This window comes from Nelumbo lutea, chromosome 7, assembly GCF_056320005.1.
Source record: "Nelumbo lutea isolate HS-2025 chromosome 7, American lotus-T2T, whole genome shotgun sequence".
NCBI lineage: Eukaryota > Viridiplantae > Streptophyta > Magnoliopsida > Proteales > Nelumbonaceae > Nelumbo > Nelumbo lutea.
In genome coordinates, this window is record NC_142690.1 from 12117240 (window position 1) to 12136795 (window position 19556).

Below are 19556 nucleotides of genomic sequence, written 5' to 3' on the forward strand. Positions count from 1 at the left end.
AACCCCATCTCTCTCCCCTTCTATTTTGCCTCTCTTGGTTCAACTTAACGAAGCTCAGAGCTTCTGACGATGATGGATGAAAAATTCGAGGACGTCGACGGAGAATCCATAGTAACTCTAAGCACGGGACATCTACATCATAAAATAAGTTCCTGCACTCTGTTCAGAAACTTCAGTTTCTTGGGAGACCCAAAGCGAAATACAATGCGTCAACACAGTTTCGACGAGGAACAAATTAGTAAGAACTTCAATTGATGTTTAGAGCTAGAGTTGCCCGACGATGAATGCAATGTCTTGAATGTTAGTGGCGGCATTTAGGGATGGAAATTTCACGGGAATTTTTTGGTATCGGCTCCGTCCCGATCCTAATAGGACTCGTTTATTAAAACCTTATAGGGTTTGAGACGGGTTTGGGTTTTGACTTTAAAGTATTCGATACCCGATACCTGGGATGCATAAATATCAACCTATTATATTATATATCATGTACAAATTTATAAATTTTAAGTACTAAGATAATTATTCTATTATTAATATTTTATTTGTATAAATTTTTTAGGATTAAAATCATCATTTGATGTAAATTTGGATTTGATAGATTATTTATTTATTTCATTTAGTTATAAAATTCTAATTTTAAATATTATTTCTTTTAATTTTTAGTTGGAATTGTTAATCATATATATGTATTGATTGTTTTGATGAACACAAAAGTTAATAAAATCTATTTTATTCCATTAAATAATAAAAAAAAGGGAAATGGCTTAGTGGTTTAAAGTAGTGTTAAGAGATTTGGTGCTATTATTATTGACCTAGGTTCAAATCACATAATAAGCATTAAAAAACTTTCTTTTAGTAGAAAACGTTTGGGTAGGACAATTTGCATGGGTAAACTACCCATTGCCATTCCTAACAACATCGGCTGTTTGTGGGTAGGCAAAATTTATTTTTGTCCGATTTAAAAAAAAAATCATTCATATCCCAAATTCTCCCTTACGTGTTAGATTTTTGTTCTAACTTCTAACCCTTCCAAGTTCTAGCCTTCCTTCTCATACTCTGACAGCTAGATCGATGACCTGTGGCAGCCACAACCGACGTCAATCAAAGGTGAATCACGATGACCGGCGATTGTCATCTAGATTTCCTTCCTCAAAAGAGCTTCATCTATGGCAGTGAGCAACAAGGAGCAACGACGGATTTCCTTCTTCTTGTTATCAGTAGCAAGGAGAAATAAGAACAACGGCAACCGGAAATTTTGTAGTGGCGGCCGACGATTTTACGTAGGTTCTCTCAAACTATTGCTTTTGTTTTCGAAGGAGCACATATACTCTGCTTTGCGAGCAGCAAGAACAGTGTCGTTGCTCCTCCTCCCCTTTCCATCTCTCCATTTATTTTCCCTGATTCTTGTTCTCATTCTCATTCTCCCTCATACTCTTGCTTTTATTTTATTAATTTATTCATTTTATTGTTTTTAAAACTTTCTCTTTAGAATAGAGACTATCGGCTCTACTCTTTATCGTAGTGAAGAAGAAGAAGGGAGAACAGAGAGGAAAATTCTATATATATTTTTTTCTATTTATTATATATTTTGTTATTTTTGTATTTAGATTTTTTTTTGTTTTTTTCTGTATTTTCTTGTATTTTTCTATTTTTGTTTAATTTTATACTATTTTTTATTATTTATAAATATATTTTTTATTTTAATTTATTTATGACATCACAAGTCAAACCGTTTGACCCAAACAGTTGAATCACTTAACCGAAAACCGGTCCCCTAACTGATTCTGTTTCCGTTCGTTTTTAAAAACCTTGATTTCCGGAGTTTATAGGTAGCGATGGTGACCTAGTGAGACTGGGATCATTAAGGTGCCAATGAGGGCGGGTGCATCTGGGTCATTTGTCGATCTTGGAATTGAGGTTTCATGATTCTCATCCATTAAGGACTTGAGGGAAGTTGAGGACCATTATGTGTACCAAGACTCAATTGTGGGCAGGACATGAATGTGGCATTAGGTGTTGGAATTTCTCGGGTGCATTGGCGCCCAGGTGTAGATTTGGAAAGGTCCATAGAGGGGATGAGGACACAACACTGTTACATGAATTGGTAGTTTTGCCACCCTAAAATAATTATTTTGAAGGGTAATTTTTTTCATTTTCAAGTTTTAAGTTGCACATGATGTCACACCTACTGATGATTGGTTAACAGTAGGTAAAGTTGGCACGTCTTGGAAGTTTAGGTATTAAATTGGCACGTCTTGGAAGTTTAGGTATTAGATTAGAATGTTTTGAAATTTGGTGATCAAAGTGAAAATAGGCCCAAAGTATAGGGTATTAATCTCCAATTTTCCCATTTTTTATTACATACATATTCTTTTGGGAAATTTTCTTTAAAGTATCCCTATGATTTAGGAAATTGACTAACTCTATCTTTATTCTTTACATATTATCTTAAAAGTACCCTTAAGTTTTCTAACAATTGTCTAAAACCACCCTTATCGTTAACTTTCAGTTACGCTTTGTTTACATGTGACAACACATGACTAATGTATTTTTAAAAATTTCTAACATACCTTTTTTATAGTTTTTGTATCAAACTATAAACGACAAAGGAAACCCACTTCTAAATCAACCCTGCCCACGTCTACCCGCAACACACTACCCCCCCCCCCCCCCCCCGTGAATTGGGAACATCTCCCCTGCATAATACTATGCAAACGATGAGATATTCTCCATGTGTGGAATCCTTCTAAATCCACCCCATTGCTGAATTCGGTGACTGAATGAGAACCTGTTGTTGCTGCGGCAGTGGCGGAGGCAGGGGAGCTACGGTTGTTCTAGCTGCAATGGGCTAATGTTATTCTAGTGAGGGAGCTATGTACCTATTCCACTCGAAGTTTCGTGTTATCTAGTGATTTCGTCATCTTCCTCGCAAAGAGATCAGCATGATACTAAGGGTCTGTTTGATTGCTGAGAAAATTGGACTAAGAAAGGATGGGATGAGAAGAGGAAAGTTTATTTTCTCAGTTAGTTATAATGTGTTTGTTTGCTGAGAAAATTTTTGTGAGAAAATCCACTTTCTAGTGTTTGTTTTACAAGAAATTTTTTTTGAGCTACAACAAATGAACTCTAGGGTTTCTAAGCCCTCCAACGCTAATCAAATTAAGAACTTGCAATGAGGGGAAGCACTCATTCACCTTGTCTAAGTCTTCATCATCCAGTCTTATAAATTCTAGTGTTAAACTTGTGAGCATTGGCATTGGTTTCAAGCCCTCCACCGACAGCAAAGCATTCTTGACCTCCAATTTGAGAAGGGAGTGGCCTACGAAGAAAACAAAAATTAGTCCAGAGCTTGCTGAAATCGTTTCTTACCAATAGACTTCTTCACCTCTCTACTTCTTAACAAATTCCCGATTCTCTATTTTTGTCAATTGTGATCATAATTTGGATCATTTGGAATCCAAATCTTTAAATTGGTTATTCAAATAGTCTAGAATCAGAATGTGGGTTTACAAAGAGAATATAAATTCCATGAGATTGTTGATTGTGCAAAGATATAGTCCATAGGGACAAAAAAGAGTGAGGAAGAAAAGGGGGGGGGATGAAATGAAATTTGGTTAACTCACAATATGAAGAAATCAGAGACAGAACTTTGGATCGTCACCAGCAAGATTGGAAATCGAAATCCGAAATTGCTAGAGATTTGAACTGTCCTGAGATAGCCGGCAACCATTGAGACATGAAATTAACCGTCGTGAGGTAGAGATCGTCGGATTCGTCATCGGGTATCCCCTGAAATGGTTTTTCAATGCCAATGGTAACGAATTCAATATTTCTCAAATTCAAGACAAGATTCTTAACTATCGTTTTGAAGGGAGTAATCGAGCTTTTGGTTGCGGGTACCTTTGATTTTAGATATCAATCAAATGAGCAGAGAATTTTCAAAGATCGAACATCACAAGATAAGTGTTCAAGGTCTTGAAAGCGAGTCTGCAGTGAGCAATATCGACAGAATCATTTAGTCGATTCAGTATTTCGAGAACAATAGCCAGAGGAAATTCATCCATGGAATTGAGGTGACGACTACACCATCTGAACTCTGAAGTATGATTTGTAGGCGAATGAGCGAACAAAGAGGAGGTTATGGTTGGGATGCTGGAGGAGGATGTGGTGATGATCGGCGGCGGTGGCGGATGTGCTGATAACAGGAAGAAGATGGTTAGTGGTGGAGAGAGAGAGATGAGATTATCGACTTCTTGTTCTGACAAAGCCCGAGCAATTTTCTTAGCGTTTTCTTTTCTCACCAGGGTCGCATTGTTTTGGTGCGACCCCGCTCACTTAATTTTGGGATCCTGCATCCCTCTTGTTTCTCATCCCAAAACACTGTTTACCAACAAACAAACATAAGAAAGGGAGAATCATTAGGGAATATTCCCTTTTCTCATCCCTTTCTCAATGAACAAACAAAGCCTAAGGGTTTGCTTAGTGCTGATTGGCTTATATACACAAAGATATGCATGATTGATATCAATAAGAGAGAGAAAATGCCATGCATGTGCTCCAGAAAATATCCTCCACTTCCGGCTCTCGGGTGGGCTTATCCAGCAATATCTACTTCGATGATATCTGATTTTTGCTATTGAAATTCTGGAAACTCGTGTGAGAACCAAGCCTCACATCTGGTCCTTTCGCACAATAGAAGCAGCTTCATCCCATTGGAAAGAGTTGTTTGGCACTATAAATGACTCAAAATGAAATAGAGTATGGTTCATATGGGTAGAAAGACAAAAGGGAGGCCAAGAAAGCATGGTTCAGATGGGAGCATAGTCATAGCACTCTCACCAGGCTGTTCTTCATCTTCTTCTGACTTCTCTCCCAAGCAAAATAGAGGGCGGCCACTGGCTCCACCTTTGGCAAATACTTGCTTCTTTAGATGAGTTGATTGCAAATACAACTGCAGAAAACTTCACACTATGTGGTTACTATAAATACAAGTAAGGATGTTGTAGCAAAGATATTTTCATTTTCTCACAAGGGTCCTCGGGCCATTTGCATTCTTTCGGCCAATGAAGTTGTTTTAAATATTACAAAACTAGGAAGAAAGCCTAACATTGATGTTGGCTTTTTCATTCATGTTTTTACTTGATTGTAAACATTGAACAGTTCCTCATAGATTTGTAGGTTATATGTGGGCAGAAAATTTGTTGCTAAAATGAAAATTAGTACCAGAAAAAAAAAAAAAAAAGATATCAATAAGAGAAATTTGTAAATATTCCCCTAAAATTTGTAAGCTTTCCTACAATTTAAGTTCAATTTCAAGCAAAATTAAACCTTGACCGAGGTTGCCATGTGATCGATAAATCAAATAATATCATAGGAGTAGGTCGATAAGTCATTGGTGGCGCAAGCACTTGAGGAATAGGTGGTCGTGATATCTAGGCTTGTAAACAAATCAAATTCGAATCGATTCAGGATATATTTGAATTTGAAATCAATTATAAAAAATAATATTCGAATTCGATTTAATATCCCATGGATATCGAATGTTTCAATTCGAATTTGAATTCGATTATTAAATCGAATATTCGAATTTGATCAACATGAGGCCTAGAATATGAAATGACTGAATTTGCAAAGAAAAGCAAGGCTGCAATCATGGGTTCCCAGTGGTGGGACAAGTGTGAGTGTGTGATGATGGCAGTTGTGGCAATAAGAACGACAATGGCAATCATGGGTTCCCAACAAGCCTAAGTTGTGCCTGAACAAGTAACACAGTTGGAATTCCTCTACTCGTAGCACGACCAATGGTGTAGTAGTGGCAATAAGAACAACAATGGAGGCTTGGGGCTAGCATGTTCAAGTGGGGGAAGGTGTATATGCTAGAGATGGGAGCTTGGGGGTTTGGGTAGCTTATGGCCCTGATATCTTTTATCTTCTACCAGTTTCTCATTAGTTGAGTTTTGTTTTGAGTAAGGGTAGAGTTAGTCAATTTCCTAAACATTAGGGGTATTTTAGAAAATTTCCCTATTCTTTTTAATGTAATGTGTGTGTGTTACATTAAAAAGAAAGAAGGGATGCCCTAAACTACTACTTAAAAGATTGCAAGTGCCCTATCAATGCACTTCAAAATACAAATTCTTCCCTCAGTTGCATCATGTGGTTCCTTATCGATTAAGACTAGATAGTGTCAATATACATGGAAATTCATCTCCATACTTTTCTCTTAGGGGTGCTCATGGCTCGATTCTATCTAGTTTGGAGAACAGTCTCAAACTAAACCAATAAATTGTAGTATGACAAATTCTAATACCGATTTGGGCCAATTTTTAATACAATTTGGACCATTCTATTTGGTTTGATTTCTATTAGAAGATCAGACCAAAATTGTAAACTTATTTTTTGTTCCAAATCAAACCAGATCATTCTTAAGTTTGGTGCCACTTCAATTTAGTTTGATCCGTTTTGGCCGTCTATACCATAAGGAACACCTCTGCTTTCTCTTGTAAACCTCACTTTTTGGCTTTGGAAAACCTTGAGCATCAACATTTTTACTGAATTCAAGAGTTCCATTTTCGCTATTTTCATTTGATGCAATTATAATCACGACACTTCTCTTTCTTGAGGTTTTCCTTCTCTATCTTCAACCATGTAATCTTAGCCTCCCGGCCGGAAAGTTTAGCCCAAGCAGCCCTCTCTCTCTCTCTCTCTCTCTCTCTCCTATATAACTTTATATTTCCCTCTCTTAATGATGGAAGAAACTAGTGAAGGTCAACTTAAGCCCAATCCTTAGAGGTGCAAACCTCGGGTTTGGGCTTAGCTCACCCCAAGGTTAAGCCTAATTTTATAAACTTAGGCCCACCTTTAGTTTAACCCAACATAACTCAGGTTGGGCTTAGGCCTAACCAAGTTAGTCGGGCTTGGGTGGGTTGGTTAGATTTGAAAGAATTTACGCATATATTATATAGTTATCTTTTACTTGGATTTTATGGCCTAATAATTTAAGAATAGAATTAATTGAAAATATACAGAAATTTCATTTATTAATGTACATATACATATTTTGTGCATATATATATAATTAGAAAAAAGATACTTTATATAAATATAATACACTTATTTATGTATTTGTTCAAGTGGGCTCAAGCTACCCAAAACCTCAACCCACCCAAGCCAACTGGTGCAAAAACTCATGTCAGGCCAGATTGGGCCCACCTAAATTGCACCCCTAATGGTTGTTGATGAGGGTAGATTTGGCCCTCCACTAACATCATGACACATGGCAACTCGGAACAACTGGGTGGCACCCAGAACCACCTAGGCAACAACTTGCCTTAGCCAAAATGATGAAGTCCCAGCTAGCGACGTGGCATTGTCGCCGACCTGGCGACCTACATCTGGCGCCAACCTAGCGATCTGCCTCTGGTGCCGACTTGGCGACCTGCCTCTAGCGCCAACCTGGCGACCTGCCTCTGGTGCCAACCTAGCAACCTACCTCCAGCGCCAACCTGACGATCTACCTCTAGTGCCGACCTGACGACCTGCCTCTAGTGCCGACCTGGCGACCTGCCCCTGTTGACAACTTGACGACATGCCTCTAGCACTGACCTGGCGACCTATGAGACGTGCTTGCCATCGATTTCTACATGCATCCCATCACTCCCGAGTCTCTCGGAAGTCAGCTCTCACACCGAATGTTTTGTGAGAAATCAAGTAAGGAGCAAAGATTGGCCTACGTGCACGACTACCTCCGAGGACTTCGGAGCAGTTAGGCACATCCTCCCAGAGATCCCGAACGTGTTGCGCGATGCTCACACCAAACAATGCCTATATAAAGGCCTTACCTCCAACCCTAGAGGGGAGAGACACAATTTAGTTCTCGTATCTCTCCAACTCTCTCACATTTAGCTATCTTAAAATCTCTGATTCATTAACTTAAGCATCGGATTGCCCACCCCGGGTAAAGCAACCCGGGCACTCTGACACAGTGTCCTTGTAGGTCGCATCAGAGCCACCTCTCCATCTCATCACCATTTAGTTAGGCGTCAGAGCCACCTCTCCAGCTCGTCACCATTCAGCTAGGCGTCCAAACCATCTTCCAGGTAGGAACCATTTAGCCAGGCATCCAAGCCACATTCCAGGTAGGGATTATTTAGCCAGGCATCCGAGTCTTCATCCAACAAAAATCCTCCACTTCTCCCTTTGAGTCGTCGGCCACCTGGAAGTAGACCTGTTCATGGGCCGGGTGGCCCGATGGCCCGGCCCGGCCCCTAGACGGGCTTGAACATGTTTATAGGCCTGCGGGCTTAAACTCGGGCCAAAAAGCCCGACCCCTAATATATTCGAGCCGGACTCGGGTTTTGTCAAAATAGTCCAACCCGACCTAAAATTAGACTTAAAATGAGTTATGTGATATGTCCATTTAAATAAATTTTTTGATTTAAAAATGTAAAACAGTGTTTATCGGGCTCAGGCTCGAGCTTCGGTCTTTTTATTAGGGCTGGACTCGGGCTCAAGCCTAGCGTATTTCCATTAATGATGAGTAAAAGTCTGGCTCGAGCCTGGCCGGACCCGGCCCATGAACAGGTCTATCTAGAAGTAGTCCGAACAACAGGGTAATGCCAAAAAACCCATCATCATTGTCAATGACGAATCGAAAAAGAGGCGGCGTCAATGGAAAAGATAAACGAGAGAGAAGAAAGGAAGCAAGATGGATTTCTTTTTTTCTGTTTTTGACTTTTTGGTTCTAGGGGGTTGTCTTTTTTCTCACGTAAAATATGGGAAACTACTGTATACTTTGGGGTAGCCACACAAGCCTTCAAGTTTCCATTTGCAAGAGAGAGCTACCATCTACTTTTAGGTTCCAACACGTTGTTCTTATCATTAGTATTCCATCAACACGTTGTTTTTTCTATCTTCTTTCATTTTTTTTTTTCTTTTCATTTGTTTAAGAGAGAAAAAAATGAGAGATGAAAGATGTAGAACAATGGTAAAGTGTTTGAATTTGAAAGTACATGGTAGCTATTTGTTGCAAATGAAAGTTAAAGGACCCAAGTGTTAGTGCTCCCAAAGTAAAGGGTAGTTCTCTATATTTTACATACCTTTATTTTTTTTTTGTTGCAATGGTTTTGTTTTTCTTTTCAAGTGTTATTTATCTTGTAAAAAATATGAGAATGTCATGTCATTGACATAAAGCATTTATCTTCTCACATAGTTAAAGTTGTTTAAATAGCCCCAAGTTCACACCGTAAAGTTCAAAAAATCCACATTCAGGCAAATATGGTCCAAAGTATCAAAATATCTAATTGCAAAGGGTGATATCCATGCTTCAAGATTGCTTTAGACTTCAAGGATTGAAGCAGGCTATCTGAAAGGGTGTTAATGATTAAAATATGGCTTTTCCTCCTAAATCCTAATATTTGGATTTTTTTTTGAATTCATCAATATCCGATACATATCATAAGATATACATTGAGATGTTGCAATATTTTGAACTTGCATGAAGGACAAGAAAGATGGAGGCAAATTGCTTAGTTTGTTTATTTTATTTTCTACCACAAATAGCTATCCAAATTTCAAACTAATCAATGATTGAAAGAGACCAAGTAGATCTTTGTTCTGTTTTCTTTCTTTTTTCCTACAAAGATGTGCTATAGTAGCACAAGTTCATTCATCTTGGTTTTGTAAGTTCTTCAGATACAGTGTAAATGAGAAATTCATGTTGGAAATGGGATTTCCGTGTATTCATTTAAAGCCAGATGTACTTGTTACCTTGAGTTTCCTTGATAATAGAATTTATACTTTTATCATAAAACATTCTTTCTATAGTTACTTTTCTTTGTAACTATATAACCCATAGGAAATATTGTAGCGCATCCATTAATTTCATATGCAAAGTCCTTTTAGTCTATGTGTCTGTGAAGGATTCTATAGTTTCGTGAATGTTTAACAAAGAATCTACACCCTTAGACAATGGGAGAGTGTCACTACACCTTGCCTTGGTTGGGGCGGTCTTTTCAACTCTTGATTGGGGTTGGGGCAGGTTTTGGAAAAACCAAAAACTCAAGTGACTAGGGATGGGACCGGGTGGTATTTGTCCACCTTGCTCCAAGCCCAGCCCTAAACCCCCTCCATTGAAAAATTATGTATATTGTGATATAATATATACTATTTTTTGAGACTTGATATATCAAAGTTACTTGATAAACCAAATCATCATATACCCTTTAAGACGTAAAGATATTAGGATTTTATAAGAATTTAGAAAAAAACAACTTAGTCAAGTTTCAATATGTTAACTTATAAAAAAGGTAGGAGAAAGTGAATCCAAAATGAATGAATGAAACCATGGCTAGGAATGGTTAGGGAAATTTGGGGATCCTTGTTACTCACCATTTCTCAAAAAAATAAAAATAAAAAAGCCCCACGAGATGCTACAGCCGCACATGGGAAACATCTCTGCCATCGTGTCGGTGTCTGGTGGTGGGTAGAAGCAGATCCGAGCTCATCTTTTTATTGGTTGACGAGGCGGATTCACAACCACGTATCAATCTGTACAGCGCTTACAAAGTGGAAATGCTAATCGTAGAATCAGGAGGTGGTTGTAGAAATCACTGGCTTATAACATGAGACACGTAGTGGGTCAACTCTAGGCTACTAGCTACCGCTTTAGTCGGTTGAACTTCTGAATCCACACAATTCTTTGTGCCCTTCTTCTTGTGCAGAACCAGACAAACACTGCCAAGTGCAAACCAGTGGACTGATATCAAGGATCACCGCCATTCTGTTGCCGAGCATTTCTATAATTATATTGGAGGGAGGAGGAAAAATGCGTGGGCCGTGATGTGGTATGGTGGGTAGGCCCCACTCACAACACTCAGTCACTCACACTCCACCCAACCCCACTCCACCCCTCTTAAGATGTTAACTCTTGTCGTTCTGTCCATCTCTCGTTTCTGTATTCGTCGTTATGTCTTCTCGATCTATTTTCTTAATTTGCATTGAGGAAAGGCTTCACTTGGATTCAGTTCTTCTTATCCATTATGAGTCACTATGAAAATAGAAAATCTTGATAAATTCTGAAGGCCACTAGAATTGTTGCATATTTGTGTTCCAGTATGCTCTTTCTCCTGTAGTTCTTGCCACAATTCTACGATATTTTTTTTGAAGTTGTGTGGAGGCCAGCTTCGCTTGCATCCCTTTTTAGATTTTGCAGAAGTTCGAAGCATTCAGGTCAGGAAGTCGAGAATCCTTTACACACTGTTCATATTTTGATCTTCCTGAGACGCTTTTGATTCTGAGAAATTTCGAAAATCCACCACATAGTTTCATGGGTACCCTGCTCCGAACGCACTATAAGCTTGAATTGCTGCACCCGCTTCATGGGGTTGCACAAAAGCAAAATCCTTTAAGTTCTTCAAAGCTTCAAAGGCAGGATGTTGAGCTTCATTCCAGAAGAGCTCATAGGAAATGGTGTAGGAATGGTTGCATTAGGGCTAGCAACAGTGCCCTTTTGGAACTCGTCCCCGAAACCAAGAAGGAGAACCTTGAATTTGAGCTCCCGATGTATGACCCATCAAAAGGCGTCGTCGTGGACCTGGCAGTTGTTGGGGGAGGTCCTGCAGGGCTTGCCGTTGCACAGCAGGTCTCTGAGGCTGGCCTCTCAGTATGCTCTATTGATCCATCTCCAAGAGTAATTTGGCCTAACAATTATGGGGTCTGGGTGGATGAGTTTGAAGCCATGGACTTGCTCGATTGCCTTGACACAACCTGGCCAGGGGCAGTTGTCTTCATCGATGACCAATCAAGGAAGTATCTTGATAGGCCTTATGGCAGGGTTAATAGAAAGCAGTTGAAGTCGAAAATGATGCAGAAATGCATATCTAATGGTGTCAAGTTTTATCAGGCAAAGGTCGTTAAAGTTATACACGAGGAGTCTAAGTCTCTTTTAATTTGCAATGACGGAGTCATCATCCAGGCCACCATAGTCCTTGATGCTACTGGTTTTTCCAGGTGTCTTGTTCAGTATGATAAGCCCTATAACCCTGGATACCAAGTGGCATATGGGATCTTGGCAGAGGTAGAAGAACACCCCTTTGATTTGGATAAGATGGTTTTCATGGATTGGAGAGATTCACACCTTAATGACAAGAAGGAACTGAAAGAGAAAAATAGCCAGGTTCCCACATTTTTGTATGCAATGCCCTTCTCATCCAAATGGATTTTTCTGGAAGAGACGTCCTTAGTTGCTAGACCTGGAGTACCCATGGAAGATATACAGGAAAGGATGGTGGCCAGACTGAAACACTTGGGTATAAAGGTGAAAAGCATTGAAGAAGATGAGAGATGTGTTATTCCAATGGGTGGTCCCCTTCCTGTGCTCCCTCAGAGGGTTGTGGGAATTGGTGGTACTGCAGGGATGGTTCACCCCTCAACTGGGTACATGGTGGCAAGGACACTTGCAGCAGCTCCAGTAGTTGCAAAATCAATAGTTCAGTACATTGGTTCTGAGCAAGGGATTTTGGGTAACGATTTATCTGCAGAAGTTTGGAAGGATCTTTGGCCCATAGAGAGGAGGAGACAGAGAGAGTTTTTCTGCTTTGGCATGGATATTCTACTCAAGCTTGATTTACAAAGCACAAGGAGGTTTTTTGATGCATTTTTTGATCTAGAACCTCATTATTGGCATGGATTCTTGTCATCTAGATTGTTTCTTCCTGAACTTATATTCTTTGGACTTTCATTGTTCTCTCATGCCTCTAATACTAGTAGAATAGAGATTATGGCAAAGGGCACTCTTCCTCTGGTAAACATGATAAGCAACTTGGTACAGGATAGAGATTAAGATGATGGATATTCATTTGGTGTATGTTAAATGCAGCATTGTATTTGTATCTAAAATGGTTATTTTGTTGTCACAAATAGATGCCACTACAACTATCTCAAGTTAGTCTGTAATGCAATTTTCTTACTGAACATCAGAAATTGACTTCATTCCCCCATTGAGTTGAATTAGTAATCAATGTATTTTCTGCATGACTCTAAGATTCTTCTCCTCTGTATTCCACTATCCTTGCACCTCCTTTATATTGGTTATATATGATTAAACTATAATACCCAGTTGTGATTTCACTAAAGTTGGTTTTTGATTTCCAAATGCTGATAAGTTTGGCTTTTTAGTCATTTTATCTTGAAATTTATCTTTATTCTGCTGCAGAGAATAATTTCCATGGTACACATATCTACAGGTATAGTTGTAGAATACACTTAATAACTAGTTTGAGTTTCTATCTTTTTTTTTTTTTTTTTTTTTTTTTTTCTTTTGATCAGCAATGGCTAGTTTGAGTTTCTCGTTTCTCATTTCTCACTTTTTTTTATAGGAAATGGTACCTTTCGTTAAACTTTAAGGAAAACTAGTACAACTGTCACCTTCATAAGCAAGGTAACCCCTCAACATAAAATAGATTACAAACATGCCCAGAATAGGTTTTCCCCACTAACTCCTTGCTTTGCTAAGGTATCGGCCTTTGCATTGGCTGACCTCCTAGTCCATTTAAAGTGTACTTCAAGCTCCATTGTTAGGTGCATAATTTCCCTTACTGGTTGTCTAAGGGACCAGATGCCCAAACTGTTAGTTTGCATCCAGCCTGCTACCAATTTCGAATCACCCTCCACTTCCAAATGTTGAAAACCCAGTTGTTTAGCCAAGTTCAGCCCTTGTAGGAGTGTCAACACTTTCTTGTTAGAACTTTGTTCAGTAGTGGAATGTCACTTTTAAATAAGTCAAGCATTGGAATTTTGCTTCCTTTTAAGGTGGAGAAATGCTGTTGTTTTCTGAAATATCTTCTAGACACAGAACAGCTCTTATTAAGCATCTCTGAAAATAACCATCAGAACTTCAAATGTGGAAATTATTTCTTTCTAACTGAAGTTTGGGAAAAGTTAGATTTATCAAAAGTAAAAAAAGGAAAAGTTAGCAGGTTGTTAGTTGTTATAGGGTTCTTGCATTGATTGTAATATACATATATCCATATGTAAGCAATGTTTTGAAAATCGTAATCATATTGTAAATCATAAAGAAAATTGAATCGAATCGAATCATGATTCGTATAGTAAATTGTAAGATTATTTCTATTTTTACAAACTTGTCAAAAAATTAAATATAGATATATTAAAAGGTTAAATATATATATATAGGAAAGTGATTTGACCCTATTCTTAATCTATATCTATCATATATGTACTTAACACAATAGAATTTACCAATTATACAATAGAAGTATAAGATGATATAATCACGTTTTACTTGAAAATCAAACAAATCTACATATAATGGCCCTTTAAAAAATTCTCGCATGGCAAAACTAAAACATACCCCCCCCCAAAAAAAAAAGTAGAGAACTAGTTCTTAATTGAATTTATTTGAATCGTAAAAATCGTAACATTTATGAATCAAATTGTATGATTTTTGCAGAAAAAGATTCAGACATAAGATTCGAATCGAAACCCTTGGGGTTCATGATTCAAATCGTAAATTGTAAGATTTTGACAACATTGTTGCTCAATGTTAGTCAATAGAAGATTGGCAATGTTTCTGATAATTTGTATCGAATATTACTAAAACATACCCCCCCCCCCAAAAAAAAAAAAAAAAAAAAAAGAAAAAAAGTAGAGAACTAGTTCTTAATTGAATTTATTTGAATTGTAAAAATCGTAACATTTATGAATCAAATTGTAAGATTTTTGCAGAAAAAGATTCAGACATAAGATTCGAATTGAAACCCTTGGGGTGAAAAAGACAATTTTTATAATACAGATCTGTCAGATCCTTTGTTTTTGTTGTTGGGGGATTGTAGTGTTTTGTCCACTTTTCTTTTTTTTTTTTCTTCTTCTTTCCTTGTAATGTTCCATGTGTTCCTCTTGTATGAGTTTTGTTTTAGTTCTTTTTGACTGAACTTCTTGTCTGCAAAAGGAAAAAAAGGAACTGTAGAGATATTATGTTATATTGTTTGGAGATAATTTTTCAGTTGTACCTTCTATTTAGCAAGGTATATATATTCTAATAGAAAGCTCAGTCAATTCAACAGATTCACTTCTCATGTACCTATATTCTCTTCTCCTCTTTTATTCTCTTATCATATTTCACTTTTCTTCTTCATCTGCTTCTATTTCACTAAGATTGAGCCCTATTTTCCTGGTAATACCAGAGAAGATCTAAGTTGGTTCTTCTGATCTCCTCACTTAGAGAAAAGCGTGTTGATGTCACAAACTGTCCATATGATTTCTGAAGGGGTCTAGATGGCCTATAATATCTGAGAAAGGGAAGCCTAAATCCTGGTAGATATTAATTTATAGGATTTTATGGCGATGATTTGCATTTTGTTTGATGCCTTCATCTGATTTTCTAGAATTTTCTGTGGGAAAAACAGAAAACTCCAGTTTAGACATCTCTGTTGGTAGATGCAGATATCAGTTATTTTTAATGTGACTGATTACATTCAAACACCCATAATTTAACAATGGATATGGCACTGAACAGAATGGAATGACGAAACAGGATTTCTGGGGCTATAGTTGGGACAAGGCTTAGATGATGATGTTGACTGATTACGTTCAGTTTATATGATATTTGAGAATTGAATTAACATGAGTTGGGAATTTCTGGAGAGGTTTGAATTTTGGTAGATTTTCTTTCACCTATGATATGTTACCCCTTGTTAAAGTTGGTTTTTTCCTCTTATTCTACAACTGGTGACTTGTAGAGTGGCTGTTTGGATCTTGATACCTGCTGGACTCAACTCTGAAGTCTGTTTGGATCTCACTTCCGAATCTGCTTGGAATTGATTTCTTTGGTTGAGTTAGGTTGGTGATGTTTGAGACAAGATGAAAAACATTGACTTAGGATTCATAGTTCTTAAGAGGAGAGCGAACCAGCTGGTGAGACCAAGTGAGAGCAGTAAATAAGTTTCACCTGCTATGCCACTCTAACTGTTTTTTTTTTTTTCCTTGCATGACCTAAATAACAAGCTTAGTTAAAGTGAAAAATTGAAATAAGATTAGAACTATGCGCATCCTCTTTCTAAAAGATGGTACATGCACCAAACATATATGAAACGGAGATTAGATAAGATGCAGTCAGCTGCATCATATACAGGCCAGATGAAAGTCTTTATACATGGCTAATAAACTCCTAACCATTTGGTGGTTTCCTGTTGAGTTACCTTATGGATGGGCCATTATCCAAAATTCTTTACCAATATTGTCACTTCTCACTGTTGAAATGAAGAGCAAGAAAAGGTCAGCACTCCCAGAGGATCACATATTAGATGTAGGGGTGCAATTTGGGTGGGCTGGGATTGGGCCTTTGTCAAAATATGAATGGGTCCAACACAAAGGCCCCAGCCTGAGGCAGTGTAAAATGTTAACTCGGGCCAACCTGTGTTGCATACCTTGTTAGATGGAACATTTGCGGATTATGACCAAACTCGTTTGTACTTGATTGATGAAACAGTTTGGATCAATGATGCAAGGCTCATGCATAATTTTTCTGAGAAAGTGAAAAAAATTGTTTAGTTGCAAAATATAAACCATAATGTTGTAGATGTTGGAGCTTTCTTCTAGATGATAATGACAGACAGGAATGACAACTTTTCTATATCTAACAAAAGGAAAACCACAAAAAAGTCCCATGGAGACTGTAAATCAGATATTGAAATTTTCGTTTTTAATTTACAACCTACCTTAATACATTTACATTGAGGACAAATACTGTGAGAGTTTACCAAAGGCTATGACTGGTACTTGGTGTGGAATTGACACTGCTAAACCTGGGTTTTTATGATCATGGGGAGAAAGTATGATACTGGATTTTATGGATATGAAGAGATGCAAAAGAAAAGGGTGGAAAAGGTTCCAGAGATATCTAGGCCAACATCATGATATTGAAAATTTGAAATAGCTCCTCAATGATATTTGTTTCAATCTAGGAAAACTGAAGATTTATACAAATCTGGAGGTGATAATAAAAGTTGCAGCAGTAAAGCAAATGAATCAAACGCATTTCTCAGAATTAAATATCTGGCTTTTGGAATGTTCTTTCAAGTAAATTTTTCTTAGAATTTTTTAAAGCTTCACGCGTCCTATTCCAGGATCTCTTAGCAATATCAGCCTTGAGATAGAGCATTTATAGAAGATCTCTCAGATAAGATATAAGCGTTCACCATAAATCTAGAAATTTTCATTCATATGCAAAGATTTCAAGATGTGCACTTATAGAAGACCCAATGGACTCAAGTTTAATATTATATAGCCTACTTAGTTGTCTCTTTGGAAACATCTGATATAGCCTACTTCGCTGGTGAAAGGAAATCAAAGATCGTCTGAAGTGCTGTACTTCTATTCTTTTTGTAACCTATTGGAGCATTTGGACAGAGAAATAAACATTATTCTAATTGACTGATACTTATTTCATGCTGTCCCAGTAGCTGATGGTGCATTTTGAGTTGAAAAGTTTGGGTAGAGAGTAGCTTGTATCTCTATTTGATATACTTAAGATATTTTTTTTGGTGATGTTTAGTTTTTCAATTTTATAGGGTCATTACTTTGTCTAATGGTATTTTTTTTTGAGATGAGGTAAGGTAATAAATTTATTGCAAGAAAACAAGAACAACACAACAGGCCCCAAGGGCAGGAAGACACATATACAAACCCCATCCTGGGCAGGGAGCAACACTAAATCCCACAGATTTCTGGAGTTAAGTGGCAGAAAAATATTCTGACTAGTAAACTCCATTATAGAAACCCAGGACCCAATTTGCCCACTAGAAATCTGATAACATCTTCAGAATTCCTCCTATTACATAACAGTCTGTTGTTCATCTCTGCCCAGATAGATTCAATTACTGCACCAGGGATAGTCTTCCACACACACATTCCCCTCTTACTCTATCCTGGCAGATTCCGACATAGATTAGAATTCTGTCATTTCCTCATTTGGTGGAAACCCTGCAAAGATTAGAATTCTCGTCTTCAGTAATAACTGAATTGACCACGTTGATGCATGCTAGAAAAATCTGGGGAAGAGGAGGTGAAAAGCTCTTGGAAGGAGTTCCTGAGGTGACAATGAATATGTTCTTTATTAGCAGTCCATGTGCCATTGATACTGAGCCAGTGATGGAATTCTAACTTCTATTGGAAGCTATTACATGGAATAAGTGAGAATTTCAATTGCTCTCCTTTAGCCATCACAATGAGATATGGCCTTAAGAAGTCTTTCCAACATGATATCATCATCTGAGCTGGTGCTTGATTGGATTAGCTTCAATCTGTTTAGCCAAATTAGTCAGTCACTAGGAATGTTACCAATGGCGTGTTTACTCCAGGCTGAGAAATCCATCAACACTTTCCTCGTCTTCATCTGGAAATCACTAGTTGCTCTAGAATTTCCATAACAAGATAGTAAAATGGGCAATGGTCGCCATGGAGGGCTAGTAGATGCTTCACAGTGTCCATTGGAAAACAGCATGAGCTATTTCGAAGTGGCCAAGCAGCGGTAGTGATCTAGGCATTCTCGAATTAATCCCTAAGAAAACTGTGAGTTAGACCAAGTGAACTAAGGGCCTTTATCTTGAAGGCCCAAGGCAGTCAGACCACAAGAGTTCAACATGTCCAAGAACCCAGATTGTGAGGAATGGAAATAAGACCAGAGCTCGTTCCTATGCGAAGAACATGGGTGGCCATAAACACAGAAGAGGATTCATTCTGTACCATTTACAAAAATGAGCATGGTGCCAATGTTTCGTCAAAAAGCCTGATTTTTCACTTTCCATTTTTACCCTTTATCATTTTTTTTTTATTTTAAAGCTTGATTTAAAATGAGGATGGTGATACTTGTAATTGGATAATCTCTGTATCTCATTTATAAAAATGAGGATGGTGACAATGTTTCATCAAAAAGCCTAATTTTCACTTTTCATTTTTACTCTTTGTTATGTTTTTTATTTTTTCAATTTTATTTAATTAACGGCTACTACTTGTAATTGGATAAAGCAAATAAAATAATAATAAGACTACAATGGAATTTACTCTTCGCCTTATCTAATCTTGTCCCGAAGCACCTACCTGACGAACCTCTTCATTGATTAAAGCCAACAGGTGTCAAGGATGGTTTGCCCAAACCACGTATTTGAATTGAAGAGAGGAATGAATTTTTTCAACATCTCTCTTTTTATCATGGAACAATCAATTAGATGATTAAATGAAGCATTTTTTTTTTGTTTTTTCCCAGATTTTTTTTCAATTGTCTTCGTTAATGTAATAAGTTGTATTAGATCAGGAAATGCTCTTAGATTCATTATATTGATTCATTTTACGGTGTTTTTTCTCGAATATCATCGGGCCAATCTGGTAATCTAACACCCTACCAACGTAATTTCGTAGAGGTCGTACTTGAGTCATAGGGGTTTGGATTTTGGAATGCATTTTGTTGGCAAGAGATCCGAACTCTCCTATATAAATTGAATGGGTGTTTGATTCGAATCTGAATATAAAGAATCAGCATCAAC

The 19556-nt window shown here is 37.7% G+C and overlaps 1 protein-coding gene across 1 annotated transcript; it reads left to right on the forward strand.

Moving 5' to 3' along the window:
• Positions 1–10698: 10698 nt before the first annotated feature.
• LYC (lycopene cyclase) lies at positions 10699–13038 on the forward strand. The gene has a single exon (XM_088952734.1). It carries the CDS (start codon positions 11324–11326, stop codon positions 12836–12838), a length of 1515 nt encoding a protein of 504 aa, XP_088808860.1. The 5' UTR covers positions 10699–11323; the 3' UTR covers positions 12839–13038.
• Positions 13039–19556: the final 6518 nt, after the last annotated feature.

Excerpts from the sequence above, each read along its gene's own strand:
- LYC (XM_088952734.1), top strand. The coding sequence starts at position 11,324 with ATGGGTACCCTGCTCCGAACGCACTATAAGCTTGAATTGCTGCACCCG.